The sequence below is a fragment of the Dreissena polymorpha genome, chromosome 9 (genome assembly GCF_020536995.1).
Source record: "Dreissena polymorpha isolate Duluth1 chromosome 9, UMN_Dpol_1.0, whole genome shotgun sequence".
Taxonomy (NCBI): Eukaryota; Metazoa; Mollusca; class Bivalvia; order Myida; family Dreissenidae; genus Dreissena; species Dreissena polymorpha.
Window position 1 is genome coordinate 5,162,572 of NC_068363.1, and position 22,526 is coordinate 5,185,097.

Genomic DNA, 22,526 nt, shown 5'->3' on the forward strand with positions numbered 1-22,526 from the left:
AAAAAATGTGCGACGATTTGAACATTGGTAAAAAAAATGACCTTCGATATATGATTTAGAAACAATTCACATTTTAATATCTCCGACATATAATATTCATAATCACCCATTTATCAGCTGAAAGGCGATGGAATGTTCATCCATTCCCGAGAACAGGTCCATTCAAGTGCCGGTCCCGTATGCTAAATAGGGTCGAAGGTCGTTTCTTTTCATCGATGTTCAAAATGTTACATATGTTGTAAATAATAAAACGATACATAATGAACCATGTCAGTGTTGCATCAAAACAAAGATCTATCATAAATATAGATATTCGACAAAAAGTGCCGTTGGATGCATCAGGGACCTATACAAAGATGTTTGTATAGGTCCCTGGATGCATGTGTATTTTCCTATGAATGTTTTCAGAACAACTGAGTGTTTTATGTACAAGGTATACTTTCAATTGTCAGTGCTTCTATTTACGTTTACGTTTTCCTTGAACAAACTGATTTTCTATTTTTTGTGAAATGTTGAACAACCTTCAAACGCAATAAGGTTTTAGTTGCAAAAAAGAAGCCAAAAAAAAGTTGCATAACATTGAACATTTATAAAATATTGTTTTGTTTTATTTTGTTTAGTAATAAAATAATGACAGAACGTACATAGACATTCTTCCAATTTTAACAAATAAATATTAACAATCAAAATCAGTGACTATGTCAATGTTGATATTAAAATAATTTTTTACATGTGTACCTTCTTTTTAAAAATCTACAAAACAAACAACAATTCAGGCAAGCAGCTTACAAAAAAACTTACATTTATCATAAATAGCACAGTTTGGTATCTAAAAACAAATATCATTTTGTATATACATTTAAGTGTTTGTTTTCAGTACCAGGGACCATATTGAACTTAGGCAAACTTCTTATATATGCCATATATAAATTGCATGTCTTAACATTCTTCAAATATGGCACATGAACATTTCAAAAAGGGAATATCCAGAATGGACAAGTAAAAAGTATTCTCATTTTATAATACAATTTGCAAATTTATCAGAAAACTTGTGTGCATTTAATTTTTTGAAATTCAGATTTCTATTAAAGTCATAAACCTATTAGGCAAGATAACCATAACTAGGTCATTATATCACCAAAACAAGAAATGTGCTAACATACTGAGATCTTTGTCGAATACAAATGGAGTCCCATAGAGAATTGTTACACAAAATATGTTAAACACTATATTTGAGTAAACAATTAGAAATGACCTACCCAAAGCAGCCCAACCCTGTGAAAACAGTATTATCCACATATAACACATATAAACGAAACATATGCATTGTGTAATAGTTGCATTGTATGGTTATTGCAATTAATTTCAATGATAAGCATAAATATATAATGCAACCGTTGTGAGACACAAAACAACAACAGGAGTAGGTTGGACTATGAACCATAAACAAAACAGCTTTAACAAGAAGTGCCAAAATTTGTATGATCCGTGCAAGTTTAACCTTACTTACTACAACCATAAAGTTGTCTATTACAAAATATCTATCAATATGCATTTATAGACTTCTGTTTATACATTAAAAAAAAATCATATACAAATTCCTTAAATTACAAAAAACGTTGCATTAAATGCAAAACTATGAACTTGAAAGGCACAATATGGTTTAAATTGCACTTTAACAAAGCAACATTATACGCATGCTGTTTTCAAATTAATATGTGTGACACTAGTAGTTTTGGTAGTTCAGACATAAAAGTAGGACATCTGATCACCGCATATCGGGTCGCCATAGACAGACACTCCGGTCCTCTCCGCCTGTTACAACACTGCTGTCAGCTGACACGTGTAGGCACGTAACTGGTCCTGAAAGAATTGTAAAAGAAAAGCCTGTTTAACAGTGATTTTCTCATTGACCATTGACTGATATGTTTAACTTATTGTTTAACAAAACAATTATATGAGTCACGTTCTCAGAAAACTGGGCATAATGCATGTGCGTAAAGTTTCGTCCCAGATCAGGGACCACACTTTCGGCTTTTATGACATTTTTTATTTAAATGAAGTCTCTTCTTAGCAAAAATCCAATTTAGGCGGAAAGGGTCATCCCTGATTAGCCTGTGCAGACTGCACAGGCTAATCTGGGACGACACTTTATGCCCATGCATTATGCCCAGTTTTCTCATATGATGACTTCAATAAAAGACATTTGCCATTTCATTTTTTAAAAAATCTCATGTAAAGGCTTTGGTTTCACAGAAGTTTTTTAAATTTATTTTCTGCATGAGGTCTATGGTTCTGTAAGGCATTTGAAGTAAACCAATACAGTATTACTATTTACATTACTATTAACATACCTATTGACATTGTTTTAGTTTCAAATTTTACTAAACATGAATTTGTTATATTCCATCATTTCCAGGGAAAAATGATATAAAACTAAGATCCACGAGTGAATGTTACCAAAAGTGCAATTCTTAGTCTAGGAAAAATGATTAAAAAATGCATGGATTGTACCCATTATTGTGAATCTTGAATAAAAGCTTATTTTAACATTAAAATACCTGTGCGACAGTACCAACCATTAATAGTTTTAATCTTGAAATAAATCATGATAATGATATTAAACCCTTTCCCACTCAGAACCAAAGTGGAAATGGCAAACAGCATAAAACCAGAACGGTCAGTACTTCAGTCTGTTCAGGTTTTATGCTGTTTGCTGGTCATTAGTGCCTAAGGGTTGGAAATGAAGCCTTTAAAACTTGAATCTAGTAAAAAAGGTCTTTAATTAAATTCATCTTTCTATGGGACTACAAATGGGTAAAAACGTATCTACGTGGTAAATTGTTAAAACACGAGTGATCGTGTTTACCATTATGAGCCTTAATAAATCATGATAATGATATTAAAACCCATGAGTGATCGTGTTTACAATTATGAGCCTTAATAAATCATGATAATGATATTTAAAACCCAAGAGTGATTGTGTGTACCATTATGAGCCTTAATAAATCATGATAATGATATTTAAAACCCACGAGTGATTGTGTGTACCATTATGAGACTTAATAAATCATGAAAATGATATTTAAAACCCAAGAGTGATTGTGTGTACCATTATGAGCCTTAATAAATCATGATAATGATATTTAAAACCCAAGAGTGACTGTGTGTACCATTATGAGCCTTAATAAATCATGATTATGATATTTAAAACCCATGAGTGATCGTGTGTACCATTATGAGCCTTAATAAATCATGACAATGATATTTAAAATCCAAAAGTGATTGTGTGTACCATAATGAGCCTTAATAAATCATGATAATGATATTTAAAACCCAAGAGTGATCGTGTGTACCATTATGAGCCTTAATAAATCATGATAATGATATTTAAAACCCCAAGAGTGATTGTGTGTACCATTATGAGCCTTAATAAATCATGATAATGATATTTAAAACCCAAGAGTGATTGTGTGTACCATTATGAGCCTTAATAAATCATGATAATGATATTTAAAACCCAAGAGTGATCGTGTGTACCATTATGAGCCTTTATAAATCATGATAATGATATTTTAAAACCAAGAGTGACTGTGTGTACCATTTTGAGCCTTAATAAATCATGATAATGATATTTAAAAACCAAGAGTGATCGTGTGTACAATTATGAGCCTTTATACATCATGATAATGATATTTTAAAACCAAGAGTGACTGTGTGTACCATTATGAGCCTTAATAAATCATGATAATGATATTTAAAACCCAAGAGTGATTATGTGTACCATTATGAGCCTTACCCTTCTCAAAATAAAATACACTTTTTAACAAAATACGCTTTAAAAAGTGTATTTTTTCTGCATTTTTACCGAAAAGTGTATTTTTTCTGCATTTTTTTCATAATTAAGTGCACTAAAGTGCATTTTTTCTGTATTTTCATTATCTTTAAGTGTATTTTACTGTACTTTAAGTGTATCTTCTGTAGACAAAGTGCATCTTTTTATGCAATAAGTGCATTTTTTCAATGAAGTGCATTTTTTGTGCATATTAGTGTATCTTCTGATTTGCGAAAAAAATATTCTTTCTGTACAAGTGTAGTTTTAGTGCATCTTCATAAAAAAGAGCAACACTATAGCAAATAACTGAAGTTAAAGGACAGAGATATAGTGTTTAATAGGAGGATTGTACTGAATTCTTTTTTATCTTCACATAATGTTTATGGTCTTATTATTACAATTTGTCTGCTCATAAAATATGTGAATCAGTAGAGCAGCTTTTAAAGGGAAAAGTACAACTAAATCAGGCTGTGGGTAAATAATTAAAAATATTGAAAGTGTCAAAAAAAATATGTGGTCTTGCCAGAATCAATTATATCTTCACAACATAAAAAACAAGTATTTGAACTTTCTTACACTGATATTTAACCCCAATTCAATTAATGTCTACCACATTGACTATTAACATACATTTTAAAAGACAATTTAAATAATATTTATAATATTATATTTATTTCCTAACACCATTCAGTATGTTATATTGAAATATTCACAATTAAATATAATATGCTAAGTGTGCTGTGTATTATTCAATAAATATCAGATAAGATCAGGATCAGATAAGAGATCAATTAGCATCATAAACACTAATCCCTATCAGTGCTCCATCTAGCCAAAACAAAGGGGTGTTTATAGAATTTTGATTGGTTCTGGGACCATCTATTTGAAAACAAACCACTTTTGATTGGTTGGAGCACAGCAAGTTATTTGTAGCACAGGAAGTTATTTTTGTAAACAATTTGGTTTCAGCAACTTAAATTGAGCTAAATTTTTAGGTATAATTCAGCAACATTAATTCTAGTGTCAAATGTCTTGAAATTCTTTCAGCACATGAACTATTGTGTGATGAAAACAATGTGTATTTACTACAATGTGTAAATCAACAATAAGTTTGTTGCAAAGAAGATTCAAAGTGGGTGGTTAAAGTGATCAACAACTGCCGTTTTTGTTTGTTTGGAATGCTGAAGAACAGCTGTAACAGGTTTGTATTTTCATTTCTGCATCTCTTTTTAATTAAATTAATTATGATCATTATCATATTTATGTATTGTCACTGGGAAATTTAACTGGATGAGTAAATGTAATGCAATTTTAAGGAAAAAACACCATTTGAATTGTTATGGCTGTATTTTATGGTTATTGTCATCTTAAAATTTATTTATACCTATTTCTTGTCATTAATGAACAGATTTCTTTCCCCCATATTTAATCAGAACTTTAATATTTTATATTTGAAGGTTAAACCCCAAGGTGAAATTTACATTGATCGGAAGATCCATTGGACAGAATGTGCATCATCGCCTGCCAAAAAAGGGAGCAAAAAGGGGACTACCTGATGTATGGACATGTATACCAGGCCAACTTGAGGGGAACAGGAGTGGGAAACCGTGCCCTGTAGCTTGTCCTTGACCAAGAAAAGATGGATTTGTTGAGAGGTAAAACTATATAATAAAGGTTATTGCAATTCAAAGAAGTCACACTTCCGACCAGTCCACACAGCCAAAGGAGACCACATATATTAGTACATTTATTAACAGTATTTTCTACCAAACGTAATTTCTTTAAATTATTTATGAAAAGCGTTAAGTCACATGTGATCACGAGATTAAAATTGCAAAAATAAAAAACAAAAACAACAAGCCAACAAACTTGTTTTGATTTAAATTTATGATATTTATAGAAACTGTTGAACAAGATTACCATAACAGCAATATTTAACACTTACATTATAAAATATCTTTCAGGACCTGATCTCAAATGAGATCATGCACGAGAAGCGCCTCGCAGACCATGACAGTAGTATTCAGACCTGATCAGCTGGTGAAGTGCTCTATAAAAGGTTGTTTATGAATGCATTCTTTGTAAGGAACAGTGTATAACAACAAATATAGTGACAGGGGCTAAGCTGCTTAATATTGTCAGCATGTATGCAGTGATTTTCTTTAGAAATTCAAAACAACCTGTACGTACTGGCTCTCAGAAGGGCATGTTTTAGCGCAATAATGAACAAAAAAGGAAGATCTTAAAAATAAGGTATAGATTTATATAAATTTCATGAATACTGTTCATTTATCATATATTAGGATCCAGAATATGATTGAATTAAATGTGCTGCTTTTGTCCATATTAAAAAGGGATTTGGAATTAATGTAATATATAAAAAATCTAGTAAATGATAGGGAAAACATTTCAGCTTAAGGAGGGGAAATCTTTAATATTTTTGAAGTGGAAACCACCTGTATTTGGCTGTTAATCAGTTACCGATAATCAGAGGGGAGAAAAATCACTGGTATGAGCTTGATATTTTCAATTGTTAATTCCAGATAGGCAATAGCCTGTTTGAATCCTCTCTTTTATGTAGATATGTAACATTTGTTTTTGTTTTTTAAGGTTTAACATTCTAATAAAAGTGTGTATTTATCTATTGAATTGTACTTTTTGTTTTTTATGTATGTGTTTACACTAACCTTTCATTTAAAGAATGAATGCTGACTTCAAAATGCTGGGATTTTTTGTAAATTTGGTTAATTTTTAAGCATATTAATTTGAAGTGATGAAAAGTACACTTGAGCGTATAATGCGCTTAAAAAATTCACTTCCAACACTTCAAAAAGTGTATCATTTGTATGACTGAAAATGCACTCAAGTGTATTAATGCGCTTAAAAATTCACTTTTAATATTGTAAGGTGTATTATTTGTATGACCGGGAATGCACTCAAGTGTATTAATGCGCTTAAAAAAATTCACTTTCAATTTTGTAAGGTGTATTATTTGTATCAGTGGAAATGCACTCAAGTGTATTAATGCGCTTACAAAAATTCACTTTGAATACTCAATGAAGTGTATTATTTGTATGACTGGAAATGCACTCAAGTGTATTAATGCGCTTAAATAATTTGCTTTTAATTCTGTAATGTGTATTATTTGAATGACTGGAAATGCACTCAAGTGTATAAATGCGCTTTAAAAAATTTACTTTGACCATGAAGTGTATTATTTGTATGTCTTAAAATACACTCAAGTGTATAAATGCACTTAAAAATAAACTTAAGCGCACTTATTATCATAATAAGCGCACTTTAGTGTATTATTTTGTGGAAAAAAAAATACACTTAAATGTATAAACACACTAGTAAAAAGTGTTTTTTTTTAACAGATTAAAATGCACTTGTTAAGCAAAAAATACGGTGCCAATAACATGCGCATTAAATGCGCATTTAGTGCACTTTTTCGAGAAGGGTAATAAATCATGATAATGATATTTAAAACCCAAGAGTGATTGTGTGTACCATTATGAGCCTTAATAAATCATGATTATGATATTAAAAACCAAGAGTGATTGTGTGTACCATTATGAGCCTTTATAAATCATTATAATGATATTTAAAACCCATGAGTGATCGTGTGTACCATTATGAGCCTGAATAAATCATGATAATGATATTTAAAACCCAAGAGTGATCGTGTGTACCATTATGAGCCTGAATAAATCATGATAATGATATTTAAAACCCAAGAGTGATCGTGTGTACCATTATGAGCCTGAATAAATCATGATAATGATATACAAAACCCAAGAGTGATTGTGTGTACCATTATGAGCCTGAATACATCATGATAATGATATTTAAAACCCAAGAGTGATTGTGTGTACCATTATGAGCCTTAATAAATCATGATTATGATATTAAAAACCAAGAGTGATTGTGTGTACCATTATGAGCCTTAATCTCGTGTATCTGGCAGGCTTTCTCCATGTCCCATACTTGCACTTTCCCTGTTTCTAGCCCCAGCAATACTGTACTTGAGGACAGACCAAGGCATCTGCAATATAGACATAATAGGGGAGGTTTGTAAAGTATGGTCAAAAATTCATAATTTAAATAGAAGTTAATGTTTGTTTTTTTTATATGTTCCGTTAAGACACAATCATAGAAAAAAGATAGTTCAGTATAAAACATATAAAGTCCTACAATTTATTTTGTACAATCAACTGACAAATGAATGGTTACATACAGGACAGTTTGTTTCATGTCCTTGACAAATATCTCTGTGCCGGACTCAAGGTCAAGGACTCTCAGGTACTTGTCCTCCCCACAGGTCACTATCTGGTCTTTATCTACAACACAGCCAACAATATCTAAATATAAAAGGGACCTTTTCACGTTTTTGTACATTGACAAAATAAAAATAAAAAGTTGTTTCAGATTCGCAAGTTTTCGTTTGTTATGATATTTGTGAGGAAATAGTAATATTGAACATTTACGATGCTCTAAAATATTTATAATGTGCATCTTTTGATGATTTGAAAACCTGAAAATTATAGTGTTGCAACGCGAAACGATTGAATAATTGGGAATGTTTTGTTGTTGTCTTTATATTTTGTGAAACAACGATGATTGCTTATATAAGTAAAAATAACAACAGTTTGTAGCATAAAAACGGCTGGTCCAGTGGTCTAAGCGGGAGACATTTTACTCCAGGACTCCAGGGGTCAGTGGTTTGAGCCCAGTTGGGTTTTTTTTTTCCCTTTTTTAATTGTATTCTTGTTTTTAACTGGAGATTTTTTAGGTCCAATGTTTTAATTTCTCAATATAAAGCATTTAATGACAAGCTTCAATACATGCCAAAATCTGTGAAAAGGCACCTTTAAACTCACAACTTACGCAACTCTTTAAGTGTCCAAGCAAAAAAGCCTTAATTTGACCATGTATTGAATGTAAAAAAATAAATAGTTTATTTCTTGTTTCTCTTCCAAACATTAACCATAAACCTTGTAATTGCATACAAAACATGCTGAAAATTTGATTTGTTACAGCCAGCTTTTGCTTACAGGCAAGAATACTCCATAAATCGTGCAATGTTTGTTGATTTTTAACAATTGTTGTTGTTGTTTCTATGAGCATTTGACCAACTACCTTAAAATGTTACCTTGACATTAGCTTATAGATCTGATATTGTTACAGATATATTAAACATCTTGTGAGTGAGTTCTAAAACACAAGTTATTTACTTAGTTTAACCCTTTCCAACTTAGAAGCAAAGTGAAAATGGCTATGTGCAAACAGCATAAAACCAGAACAGCCTGCGAGTAACTGGCAATTTGTTCAAGTTTTATGCTGTTTGCGGCTCATCAGTATCTAAAGGTTTGAAATGAAGCCTTTTAAACTTGAATCTAGCTAGAAAGGCTTTAGATTAAATTTAACTTTATGAGGGAAAACAAATGCGTACAAATATGTATCTAACTGGCAAAGGGTTAAAACTGTCTATCATTTGTACAATTAGGTTAAAAATTAATATAAAAAAATTAACATAAAGTCTGACACAGCGCAAAAATTCACATAAATCTTAGCTGTGATATTGTGCCCATAAAGATTTGGTGATGACAAAATGAAAAATGCTGGACAACAAATGAGGAAAACATAGTACACCAAGGAAAGACCTCTGCAAACTATTTATTGTACCCTCTCTGGATTGGCGTTTTAATACCCACCAACAATAATATCCAATGCTGCTATTGTCCCTGCATGCACTGAAATGTTATGAAAATGTCAATAATATATTATACAAAAGTAACTAAAGATATATATTTATACCATATATGTAACCGCAAAACATATTACAAAAAAAAATAAGAACCCAGAGACGATTATCTTCTTTGTTTATATTAAATTTGGCACGTGCCATGTTAGAATCGCTTTTAATTTGTAAAACTGGTGTTATAAATGATTGATCTTGGTATTTGTATTTTGTTTTAATTTGTTTCACAAATGTCATGTTTAGTTAAGTAAAATCCTAATAGAAATTAATGTGACAACTACTCCCATATTAACATGTTTTATTTTATATGATGAAAAAATTTACTAATAAAATCATTTATAGTTATATAAAAAAAAATCATTACGACAGAAAAAAAATACAGGTAAAAAATTAAATCCCGCATTTCTGATTTTGCAAATTGTTATTGTGTCCATACATATATATAAAGACAAATTGAACATAGAGGCAGGCACCTTTTGTCTGGAAAAAAATGTGTCTTACATTCCAAACAAAAAGTATTCTAGTCGCTAGAACCATTTTGCATAACCTCTTACTTTTACATAAAGTAAAATATGACTATGGTATGGCAACTGGGTAGCAGTATATATATTTTTTTAATACAGTAGTAAAAATATTAACTTTTCACTAGCAGTGGGCTTTTGTACAATGAACTATAGGATATTCATAACTAATTCTTCATATCCCAAATGTGAGACTTGGCCTGTATTACAGATGACTACTTCAAGGCACTGACCATGAAAGACATTGTGTAAGGCATATGTGGCGAGGTCCCAGACATACACCTGACCATCCCTGGTGGCTGACACCAGGCGCTGAGCTGGCTCACTAAGGGCCATTACTGTCACACCATTCTCATGGTCCAACTGCAGCTGCAATGCACAAGGATGAGAACGATGACAGTGGTAATGGTGGTTGCAAGGATGGCAACAATAACATTAATAATGATCACAATAAATCCAATAATGACAATTATTTTGATGATGTTGGTGTGATGGTCGTGGTGGTAATGATGATCATGGTGGTGGTGTAAGTATGGTGGTGCTGATAATGATAATTTTGGCATTATTAACAATGATGGTGATGAAGATGATGATAATGATGAAGACAGCAACAATGATGAAGACCACCACGACAATGTCGTCACCACTGATGCCAAAGACAATGATGATGATGATGATGATGATGATGATAGTGATGCTGATGATGGTGAAGCTGTAATGGTGGTTACAATAATAAAGATTATTATGGTTTTGATTATGATGACCATGATTACAAAAAAATAAGAATATGATGATAAATATAATGATGTCGATGATGTTAATGATGGTTAACATACCACAAACTCTGCTGCTTTAAAATCATGTTGAGAACCTGGCTGATGGAACTCCCATACCTGCAGAGAGAAAACAAGAGCTGTCAGAGAACAGCGCGCTCGACTATTTGAGTGCTTGACAGTATAACGTAAGCCATCATGGGGAAATTGTTCTTTTTCAATAATTTATAAGACGATCTTTCAAAAATAAAAAAAGGAAAAAAATAATTTATTTTTTTTTTTTGGGGGGGGGGGGGGTAGGGGGGTGAGAGGGGAGTATAATGTGGGGAGGGGTAATTTATTAGATGATGTTTTTAAAAAAAAAATGGGGGGGGGGTAGGGGGGGTGGGGGTGAGAGGGGGGTATAATGTGGGGTGGGGTTATTTATTAAATGATGTTTGAAAAAAAAAATGGGGGGGCGGGGAGGTTGGGGGGGAAGGGATTCTGGGTTGGGGCGTGGGGTATTGTTTGGGTAGAATCCATTGTGGTATACAGGTAAGTGTTGTTTTGTAAAAGTAATAATAAAAACAAAATGTTCAATTATCTAAGTGTAAAAGGGGCCATAATTATATCAAAATGCTTGATGCAGTGGTCTCCTCTTGTTTATAGGTTGGGGTCATGTTGGTAAACAAGTATGCAACATATAAAAGAATATGTCAAAGAATATAGGAAATATTTGGGGAAGTACGCAAACTTTAACATGATTTATCAATAATATGCATATTCTAAGTATAAAAGGGGCCAAAATTATGACAAAATGCTTGATACAGTTGTCTGCTCTTGTTTATAGGTTGGGGTCATGATGGTTAAAAAGAATGAAAAATATGAAATCAATATGTCAAGGGACAATGAAAATAAATGGGGAAGTACAAAAAACTTTAACATTTGCTGCATATTCTAAGTGGAAAAGGGGCAATAATTATGACAAAATGCTTGATAGAGTTGTCTGCTCTTCTTTATAGGTTGGGGTCATGTTGGTATACAAGTATGCAAAATATGAAAGCAATATGTCAAGGGACAAAGAAAATATTTGGGGTAGTACGAAAACTTTAACATTTGCACGCTAACGCAGACGCTCACACCGATGCCGGGGTGAGTAGGATAGCTCCACTATATATATTTCATATATAATAGTCGAGCTAAAAATTGTTTTTGCTATGTCATGCCTTGCATTTCTTAAATGGACCGTCCAAATGCATTAAATGAAAAGGATGTTTTAGAATACTACGAAGTCTTATATATTTAAGGTGTAATTTGTGTGGAGTAAAATTATTAATATATTTGACATTGAGTAAATTATATGTATTCAAATATTATACTACATAGATATTGTGTTTGCTTCCAAAGAGGGCCATGAAGGCTCTCTGGTCCTCCCCTGAGTATCAGGTACACAAATTATCTGAAACTTGAAATGGTAACGTACTTTTCACCCAAACTTGACCCAGATTTGAAAGGACTCTAGATATTGTCAAGATCAACATTCTGACCAAGGGTCATCTAGACTTGGTCATAAATGTGCCTTCTAAAGTAATACCAAAGTTGTTCTAAGATTTGATCTGGTGAACTGCATGTCCCAGATTCAAGCTTGACCTTGATATTGTAGAGACAAATATTCTGAAAAAGTCTCATCAAGATAGTCATAAATACTGTAGATTCATTTAATTTTGTTGATATGAAACTTTGCAGATAATACATTTTAACATATTTGTTGAAACCAAAATTAATAATAAATTATGAACATTTTCTGAAATAAGACAAAATCAACATTTGGATCAAGTTTCATCAACATTAAGTCACAAATTCGCCTCTACCGTGGAAGTAATTTTTTTCTAATCTTAAATGTGAGCAGCCAAGATTTGAACACAGTTTATATACAAATATTGTTCTCAATTACATTCTGACCAACTTTTATCAAGATTAATACATTAATGAGGCTTCCAGAGTGATAAAAGGTTTTTGTAAGAATTGATCTGAAATCGACCTAGATCTTAAAACTGATCATGTTTACCTAGGTAGTTTCATCAAGATTGGAAAAAAAATGTGGCCTCTAGAGTGCTAACGCATTCAAGTTTAAAGAAAGATGACAAAGGACACATGACATTAGACACAGACTAATCACAATAAAAATGAGCACTAAAAATGTGATGTTAAGATTTTATGTGAGTAAACTATGTTTTAATCTGCGTTGATATTGTTTCTTCGTACTGTGCCATTTGTTAATAAAATATTTTATCTGTTGACCTTTTTGGCAGTTATTAAGTTTGGTAGACATAAAAAAAAGGTAATCAAGTGTCTGATTGGTGTTGAAATTATGTTCATATTAAATTTAAGTCAATTTAGCTCTAATGTGGCTGAATATAAAGGAAAAGAGATTACGTTCTAGTTTTCCAATTACATTTCAGTGCTTGTAAGAAAAAAATATTGGTTTAATTGTGCAATAAATGCAAGGCAATCTAACTTGCATCAAAGGCAACACCCACAAAACGCCAACCATATTTATATTAGAACTTTGCCACAGATGTGGCTAATATATCTGCACTGCAATCTTAGCTATGTTCAATGGACAATAAATCACATTTAAGAATGTGTGGATCACAGGTGAAGAATTGGGTCATGTATTAGATTTCTATTTGATCACTTGATAAAATTTAATGTGAAAGTAAAGAGCACTTGCTTTTTGTTAATGTTGATTTTCGAAACTGAATTTGGTAATGTTAATTATGTTTAATATACAGAACTCATAATATTAACTATAGCTTGGAAGCAAGGAGCTAACACATTTTATGGCAAACCCAAGGGTCCCTATTCACCAATCCATTCTTAGACTTAAGCACAAAGAATAGACAAACAACCAAGAACAAAAGCTGTCTCCATAGGATGACATATGCCCCTGATAAACGCTTTGATAGAAATTATGAGCATTTTTCGAAACCTAAACGCATTTTTCGAAACCTTAACGCAGACCCTAAGTTCAAGGTCAAGGTCAAAGGGGTCAAATTTTGTGTGAGTATGGAAAGGCCTTGTCCATATACACATGCATACCAAAAATGAATGTTACATCTGAAGGGACATAGAAGTTATGAGCATTTTTTTAAACGCAAAGTGTGACTAACAGACGGATAGACAGACAGAAGCAAAGACGGACGGACAGGCAGATGGACAGTGTGATCACTATATGCCCACCTTCCAGGGCATAAAAATAGGCCCAGCTTTTAAATATATACCAGCTACCATGGTTTTAATGTCCTAAACAGAATTTCGTTCATGAAGAATAATGTCGATAGATGCAAAGTTTGACGCAAAATCTTAATATTGGCCATAACTTTTTAAATTTTGAAGATAGCACCTTGATATTTGGCATGCATGTGTATCTCATGGAGCTGCACATTTTGATTGGTAAAATTTCAAGGTGAACATCATCCTTCAAGGTCTAGGGTCGAAAAAACAAAGTCAAGGGAAGTAATAAGCTTTAAATGGACCTGCCAAGGTATATATTTTTGTTATATAAATCAAAGTGGGGCAGTAGGCGGCATTGTGTTTCTGACAAACACATTGTGGTAAAAGATCAAGGTCATCCTTTACAGTCTATGGTAAAAAATACAGATTTAAGGGAAGTAATAAGCTTTAAAAAGTGAGAAAATTATTCAATAATTCAGTAATTCACTTTATATATTTGGCATGCATGTGTATCTCATGGAGCTGCACATTTTGAGTGGTGAATCTACAGTCACAGTATACTCAGTGGCTTTTAATTATTTGCTACTAAAAATAGAGATTTGTTACAGACAATTATTTTCAAGGGAAGTAATTTATATAATTATAAATCTCATATTATATATTTCCTTACCAAGAATTGAAGTTCTTTTCACAGTTACTGTACAGATTTATTATTTTGAATATTTATAACCCAAATGATTGATTTTTCAAACTTATTTTTAAATGATATACTTATAATGTCTTTGTTATTCATTACATACTTGTGGACTTTTGTCCATAGATACAGGATCAACTCTGGTTATGATCTCGAAACCTTGGTTGTCAGTGATGTCTGACATGGTCATAATTGACTGTGAGACCCTCCCCAACCCCCCCCCCCCCCCCCCGGTTAGATTGGACAAAATTCAGAGAAGTAATAACCTATAAAGGGAGATGATTTCTATACCTGCCAAATGATAAATAGAAATTTTATTTCAATGCAGAGCAGTAGGGGGCATTGTGTTTCTGACAAACACATCTCTTGTTGGGTGACTAGGTCAAAGATCAAGGTCACTGTGACCTCTATAAAAAAAAAACCTGACAAGCTTTCGCAGCCAAGTGTGGCACCCGTTATGCGGTGCTCTTGTTTAACATTCCCATTTCAAGAATTTTCCTTATTTTTAGACTTAGTTCTAAGAATTGTTTGGTGACTAGTGATAAGTCTATACTTCAATGAGTCTTGCATCCACTATTGCACCTTGACAGTGGAGTCCCAGGATGCCGTGTACAGAACGTCCCTGTGCCAGCAGACATGGGAGATGGCATCGTCATGTGCGTGAAGAGTGTCCAACACATTGCCGTACTCCACACTGTAGAAGTAGCTGAAACAACCAACAAGATATCGGTACTATAGAAGAGCTAGACACTTCATAATATTGGTATGCTATAAAACAACTCTCAAAGACTAAAGACTCTAAAGACAAGAACAATATTATCTTTGTTTTAATACTGATTGAACAACACACAAATGAAGTCTGGAAACTGAAATACTATCTATTTTTACTAGTAAATAACCATGTAATGATGTTTAAATTGTTTGTTATTTATCAATTAATATTTATTTATAACCAGATCCAGTTTGTTGTTCATAAAGAAAGCTGTATCCTCGCATAAGATGGAAAGCTTGTCAGCATAATTCATATTTGTGTTTGTTTAGTTGGGGTTTTCACTGTTTTCAAGAGAATTTCAGTAATATCACAGCTGTAAAAAAACAAGCGCACACTTTTCTTGTTTTATCTGATTTACCAGTACAATAAGCACATACTTATGCAATTAATTGACATCTGCCCAACTACAATCTGAGGTAGGAAAATAGAGTAGTAAGGATTTCATTACCAATTTCCAAAGGAAGAGCCGGGGATTTAACTCGCAATCTTCTGATTTGTAGTACATCACTCTACTAACTGAGCTAGCTCTTCTCATATAATAATTTATGCACCTTAACTCTTTACCACTTAGATACATATTTTGACGTGTTTGTAGTCCTTTAGAAATTTAAATTAAATTAAAGTACTTTCTTACTTGATTCAAGTTGTAAAGGCTTCATTCCAATCTGTAGATGAGCAGCAAACAGCATAAAACCTGAACAGACTTCAAGCTACTTGCAGGCTGTTCTGGTTTTATGCTGTTTGCACAGAGCCATTCTTACTTTGCTTCTTGGTGGAAAAGGTTACACTTCATTATGGACTATCATACATGTATTTTACTATAATGAAGTAGATCAATACTTTGCAAAGGTTTCATGCCTAACATTTTTCATTTGAGAGATGATTTGGATGGAGTTACACTAAACTAAATAAGATCAATTGTAGACTGATAAATAAGAACCAACAAATTATATTCAAACCTGTCTTGCATAGCCAACTTACACATTGTTGGGAACACCAGTCTTGGATATCCAACTTACACATTGTTAGAACATCTGGTCAACTTACACATTGCTGCGAACAATTAATTGTCTTGCATTGCCAACTTACACATTGTTGGGAACACCTGTCTTGCATAGCCAACTTACACAGTGTTGGGAACACCTGTCTTGCATGGTCAACTTACACATATTGGGAACACCTGTCTTGCATGGTCAACTTACACATTGTTGGGAACACCTGTCTTGCATGGTCAACTTACACAGTGTTGGGAACACCTGTCTTGCATAGCCAACTTACACATTGTTGGGAACACTTTTCTTGCATGGTCAACTTACAAATTGTTGGGAACACCTGTCTTGCATGGTCAACTCACACATTGTTGGGAACACCTGTATTGCATGGTCAACTTACACATTGTTGGGAACACCTGTATTGCATGGTCAACTTACAGATTGTTGGGAACACCTGTCTTGCATGGTCAACTTACACATTATTGTCCCAGGAGCCCACAATTACTGTCTTGCCTTCAGGTAACACCAAACATGAGGACAGGGCCTGTGGTGTAGGAAACACTGCATAATGCATTGTGAACTGAATGCATTCCACAAGCACAGTATATTTTAATGATTAAACAGTAACATATATCCAAGTGTCGTGCGTAACAAATCATTCAAACAACTCTTAATGACACTCTTTCTTATGACCTATGACCCAATTCACAGTAATACAGATTTAAGGTTCATGCTTACCAATAGGTAATAGCGGAAATGACCTTTGACCTCAAAGTATGACCTTGTCCTTAAAAGTTAGCTTTGTGGTTATTTTGAGAGACACATTCAGTCATATATATTGATTAGCATTTTTGTTATTTTGAAATATATCAAAACAAGGTGACTTTTAGAGTTTTAAACAATGCCTATTATGAGAATGAACTGCAGTTCTTGGACCTCCATCTCATGTTAGACTAAATAGTATAACCCATTGCATGCTGGGAAATTTGTCGTCTGCTAAAATGTCATCTGCTGAATTTCTAAAATTAGCATTTTCTTCGTGTTTTTTTTCAAAAAATACTATCAGATTAGCAAACAGTTTGGATCCTGATGAGATGCCACGTTCTGTGGCATCTCATTTGGATCCAAACTGTTTGCAAAGGCCTTAAAAATTTGGTTCCAGCATTGAAAGAGATAAGCTAGTAAACATCACACAGCATAAAATCCCTGACAGACTGGATAACTACTACATGGATCCCTAGCTCTAGCATCATGGGTATAAACAATTGAACCAAACTATGCTCATATTTGTTTTAATTTAACCCAATATGCAAGCATACCATGTTTGATAATGGAACACTGCGCAGTTGCCTCTGCTCTTCTATTGAATACATTTTAAATAAACTATCTGAAAAAAGAGAAATAAAGTTAAAATATTAACTTTAGCAATAATAAGCAATAATAATTATGGATAAATTTGGCTTTATTATCTATCCATAGTTCAAACAGCTTTTTACAGACTATTACAGTAGCCAAATTATTGTTACCGGTACATTTATTTCCTTAAATTAACACAAGTTAATTTCATGAAACAAACAAATGGTATAACAACAGAAAGTAATAATTAGTGAATACAGATGACATGTACCAGTATTGAAAAAAATCATCCCTGAAGACAACACAAAAACAAGAGCTGTCAGAGGACAGCGCGCTCGACTATTCGAGTGCATGACAGTATAACATAAGCCATCATAGAGAGGGGGGTATAATGTGGGTGTGTGATCATTTAATAGATGATCTTTCAAAAATAAGAAAAAAAAACACAAGAAACCGTCGGAGACAGGTGATGCTCCCCAAAGGTTTTTTTTTCACAATATTGCACTATATATTCAGATAAAAGGAAACGTCTTGAGGGCACAGTAGTTGGGGGGACAAGAATTTTTTTATAGAAATTTTCAAAGGGCCATAACTCTGTGAAAAATCATCGGACCAGATCCCGCTGATAATATGCATATCTCCTCTTGGTAGTGAAGCTTCCCATAAAGTTTCATTGAATTCCAGTCATTAGTTGCTGAGAAATAGCCCGGACAAGATTTGCACTATATGTACAGTTAATGGAAAATTTCAAAGGGCCATAACTCTCAGAAAAATCATCCGACCAGAACCCGCTGATAATATGCACATCTCCTCTTGGTAGTGAAGCTTCCCATAAAGTTTTATTGAATTCCGGTCATTAGTTGCTGAGAAATAGCCCGGATAAAAATTGTGCACAGACGGACACACGGACGAACAGACTCACGGACGGACAGACGAAGCGGCAACTATATGCTCCCCCCAAAATAAAAATTTGGGGGGGGGGGGGGTGTGCATTGTGGTATGTCAGGTAAGTGATGTTTTATCAAAGTATGAATCAAATGTGATCATAAATAAAGGAGTTATGGCAATGTATGCAAAATTTATTAATTTGACCTTGAGAGTCAAGGTCATTCAAAGGTCAAGGTCAAATTAAACTCGCCAGGTAAAGTACTATCATGATAGTAAGAAAGTATTTGAAGTTTGAAAGCAAAAACCTTGATATAGGAAATATTTGGGGTAATAGGCAAACTTTATCAATAATATGCATATTCTAAGTATAAAAGGGGCCATAATTCTGTCAAAATGCTTGATACAGTTGTCTGCTCTTGTTAATAGATTGGGGTCAAGTTGGTAAAGAAGTATGCAAAATATAAAAGCAATATGTCAAAGGACATAGGAAATATTTGGGGTAGTACGCAAACTTTAACATAGATTTATCAATAATTTGCATATTCTAAGTATAAAAGGGGCCATAATTCTGTCAAAATGCTTGATACAGTTTGGTAAAGAAGTATGCAAAATATAAAAGCAATATGTCAAAGGACATAGAAAATATTTGGGGTAGTACGCAAACTTAACATTTGCACGCTAACGCTAACGGGAACGGAAACGCCGACGCAGGTGTGAGTAGGATAGCTCCACTATATATATTTCATATATAATAGTCGAGCTAATAATTTTAAATTGCAATGCTACTATGTGGTAAATACCAACAGTTACAGTCTGTTACATGCCTGAAAAGTGTATAAAATAGAATAATACAAGTTTCTGAGAACATGTTCTTTTCATGTATTAATAGATATTTTCATGAATTCAACATAAATGATTGTTGATTTTATGTATGCAAAAAACACTGTGAATACCTTGTGAAACAGATACAGCCATCTTCTTCTTCAAACAGAGCTGCACATCGGATATTGCACTGTTCATCACAATCAATTTGAATTATCTTTAACAATGTATAATTTTATACTTTGAATTTTAAGTAAATATAAAAGGCATCATCTGACTATACAATTCATAGAAAAAATCCTTCATTATTATTCTATTGTATAGAACAAATCTTTAATTATAGAAAAAGAATCAGTTGTGCCATTAAATTATGATAAACAATGTGTCCATAAAATTGTATTACATGTTCATGTATTTATATTAACAGCAAAACCTTACTTTACCAATCAGCTTCAGTGCCGGATATATTGTTCAATTGTTTATAGGCTTTGTGTTTATCCATGTCCTTTTTCATTAAAATTATACATTTGTTAGATAATCTAAGTGTGTAAAAAGGAACAAAAGAAAAATCATGGTGCATCCTGTTAAGACTGTTTTCAATTTATTGTTATTTTTTATTTTAAAACAATAGATGTGTTTGTCAGAAACACAATGCCCCCTAATGTGCCGCTTTGATTTTTTTTTTACCTTTGACCTTGAAGGATGACCTTGACCTTTCACCACTCAAAATGTGCAGCTCCATGAGATACATATGCATGCCAAATATCAAGTTGCTACGTTCAATATTGCAAAAGTTATGAAGAAGGTTAAAGTTTTGGTTAAAGTTTTGAAATTTTTGTTTGACCTTTGACTTTGAAGGATGACCTTGACCTTTCACCACTCAAAATGTGCAGCTCCATGAGATACACATGCATGCCAAATATCAAGTTGCTACGTTCAATATTGCAAAAGTAATGAAGAAGGTTAAAGTTTTGGTTAAAGTTTTGGGACACACACACACACACACACACACACGGACACATACAATGACAGACAGGCCAAAAATAATATACCCCCAATCTTTCGATCTGGGGGCATAAAAAAAACAAGTAATAAAATAAAAATCAACAAAGATATTCGGAATCAATAAAAATGTTCTGTTATGAAAGAGACTTGTCTGCTTCCACAGGTTTTGGTAAGAACAAATTTCACTGTATATTTGTACCTTTTATGAAGAGAAAATCTTATGACTTCTTTCAATGTGGTGAAGTCTGCTCTGTGAGCTGTGCCATTCTTTGAATAATCTGTAACTAACGTATTCGGCTTTATTAGTTCTAAATGAGAAATAAATCAACATTTTAACAAATTTACTGTTACAACTTAACAAACAATAACAAGCAAGTTTGTAAGAAAGTGGTAATAATTGTAATTAGTGTCAGTATAGCATTTAAATGTGCTATATTCAAATATGGCTATATAATGTTTGCTCCCATAAAAAGCAAGGAATAACTATATTTACCAATAGTTTTTTCTCAAAATAATGTTTTCTGATAGAGACAAGAAAGGCACATGCACCTTTTTTACTTTTCAACTTTGATACCCTTATTCTCATGTAGCATTAATGACCAAAATTATTGAAAATATAACCTATTATATGAGCTATTTTCAATAGTAAGTTATAACCGATTCCTTTTTTTTTAAATCCCTAAAGAGTAATATTCGCATCCTTACAGCAAAAATAATGTGATTTATTGATAACATTAACTGATGTCATCATGGTAAGAAGCAATGTTTTTTACTAAAAATCAGATCTTTTATTTTTAGCGAAAAGGATGCAATTAATGTACTCATGGTAAGAAACAATGTTTTTAACTTGAACTCAGATCTATTATTATTAGCAAAAAGGCCACCCAAGTTCATTTAGATACATTTTGTATAATCATTCACTCACAAAAAACAACACCAAGCTTGGGACCACAAATACAATGAGCTGCCTTGCTTGATTACAATCAAACTAGTGGCTCTCTGGGCTTCAGGTATGTACAAAATGAGTTGTCCCCAGTTTAGCCTGTGCAGTCCGCACATCTTATTCAGGCACCACACCTTCTGCTTTTATGTGTTTTTTGTGAAAAAAAGTTTCTTCCAAACAAAAATCCGGTCTGGGCTGAAAATGTCATCCCTGATTAGGCCTTGCAGAATGCACAGACTAATCAGGGATGGCACTTTTACGCACGTGCATTAAGCCCCATTATCAAACAGCTCAAATCAATCTTGCCATTATCTGACCGCTCCACTTCCTCTCTCTTAGGTTTGCATGTACTCGGGGACAGTAGGGGTCGCTCTATCTTGGGCCCATGTCTCACTGGGTGAGGGGAGGTAAACAACTGCTTCGGAACTTGGCCAAACTCCATTATTTGTATTTCCATGCAGGCTCTTTCATTTGGATCAGTAATGCTGTATTCATATAAAACAAGAATGTGTTTGTTAGAAACACAATGCCCCCTACTGCGCCACATTAAAATAAAATTTCTATTTATCATTTGGCAGGTATAGAAATCATCTCCCTTTAAAGGTTATTACATCCCTTGAATTTTGTCCAATCCAACCGGGGAGTGGGCGGGGGTGGGGGGTGGGGGGTGGGGGGGAGGGTCTCACAGTCAATTTTGACCGTGTCAGACATCACTGACAACCAAGGCCTGTGGTTTAAAAGAGATCATAGCCAGAGTTTGTTTTTTTTTTCAGGTAGGTAATGAACATCAAAGAAATTATAATTATATTATTTAAAAAAAAACTTTGACAAATCAATCATTTGGGTTATAAATAATCAAAATAATAAATCTGTACAGTAACTGTGAAAAGAACTTCAATTCTTGGTAAGAAAATATATAATATGAGATTTATAATAATATAAATTACT

The 22,526-nt window shown here is 33.1% G+C and overlaps 1 protein-coding gene across 3 annotated transcripts in view; it reads right to left on the reverse strand.

The window, feature by feature from the left end:
* Positions 1-586: 586 nt before the first annotated feature.
* The window catches only part of LOC127845562 (protein FAN-like), a 68,504-nt gene continuing 46,564 nt past the window's right edge, over positions 587-22,526 (reverse strand). For 2 of the 3 annotated variants that reach the window (XM_052376579.1, XM_052376581.1), the window contains 12 exons: positions 21,885-22,063; positions 20,835-20,919; positions 19,762-19,820; positions 17,884-17,951; positions 17,041-17,108; positions 15,383-15,506; positions 10,954-11,010; positions 10,351-10,486; positions 9,550-9,588; positions 8,073-8,175; positions 7,771-7,880; positions 587-1,863 (listed from right to left, as the gene is read on the reverse strand). In XM_052376579.1, the coding sequence (XP_052232539.1) occupies positions 1,769-1,863; positions 7,771-7,880; positions 8,073-8,175; positions 9,550-9,588; positions 10,351-10,486; positions 10,954-11,010; positions 15,383-15,506; positions 17,041-17,108; positions 17,884-17,951; positions 19,762-19,820; positions 20,835-20,919; positions 21,885-22,063 (1,123 nt within the window). In that variant the 3' untranslated portion in view covers positions 587-1,768. The remainder of the gene's footprint in view (positions 1,864-7,770; positions 7,881-8,072; positions 8,176-9,549; positions 9,589-10,350; positions 10,487-10,953; positions 11,011-15,382; positions 15,507-17,040; positions 17,109-17,883; positions 17,952-19,761; positions 19,821-20,834; positions 20,920-21,884; positions 22,064-22,526) is intronic. The other variant, XM_052376580.1, reaches the window with a different exon arrangement.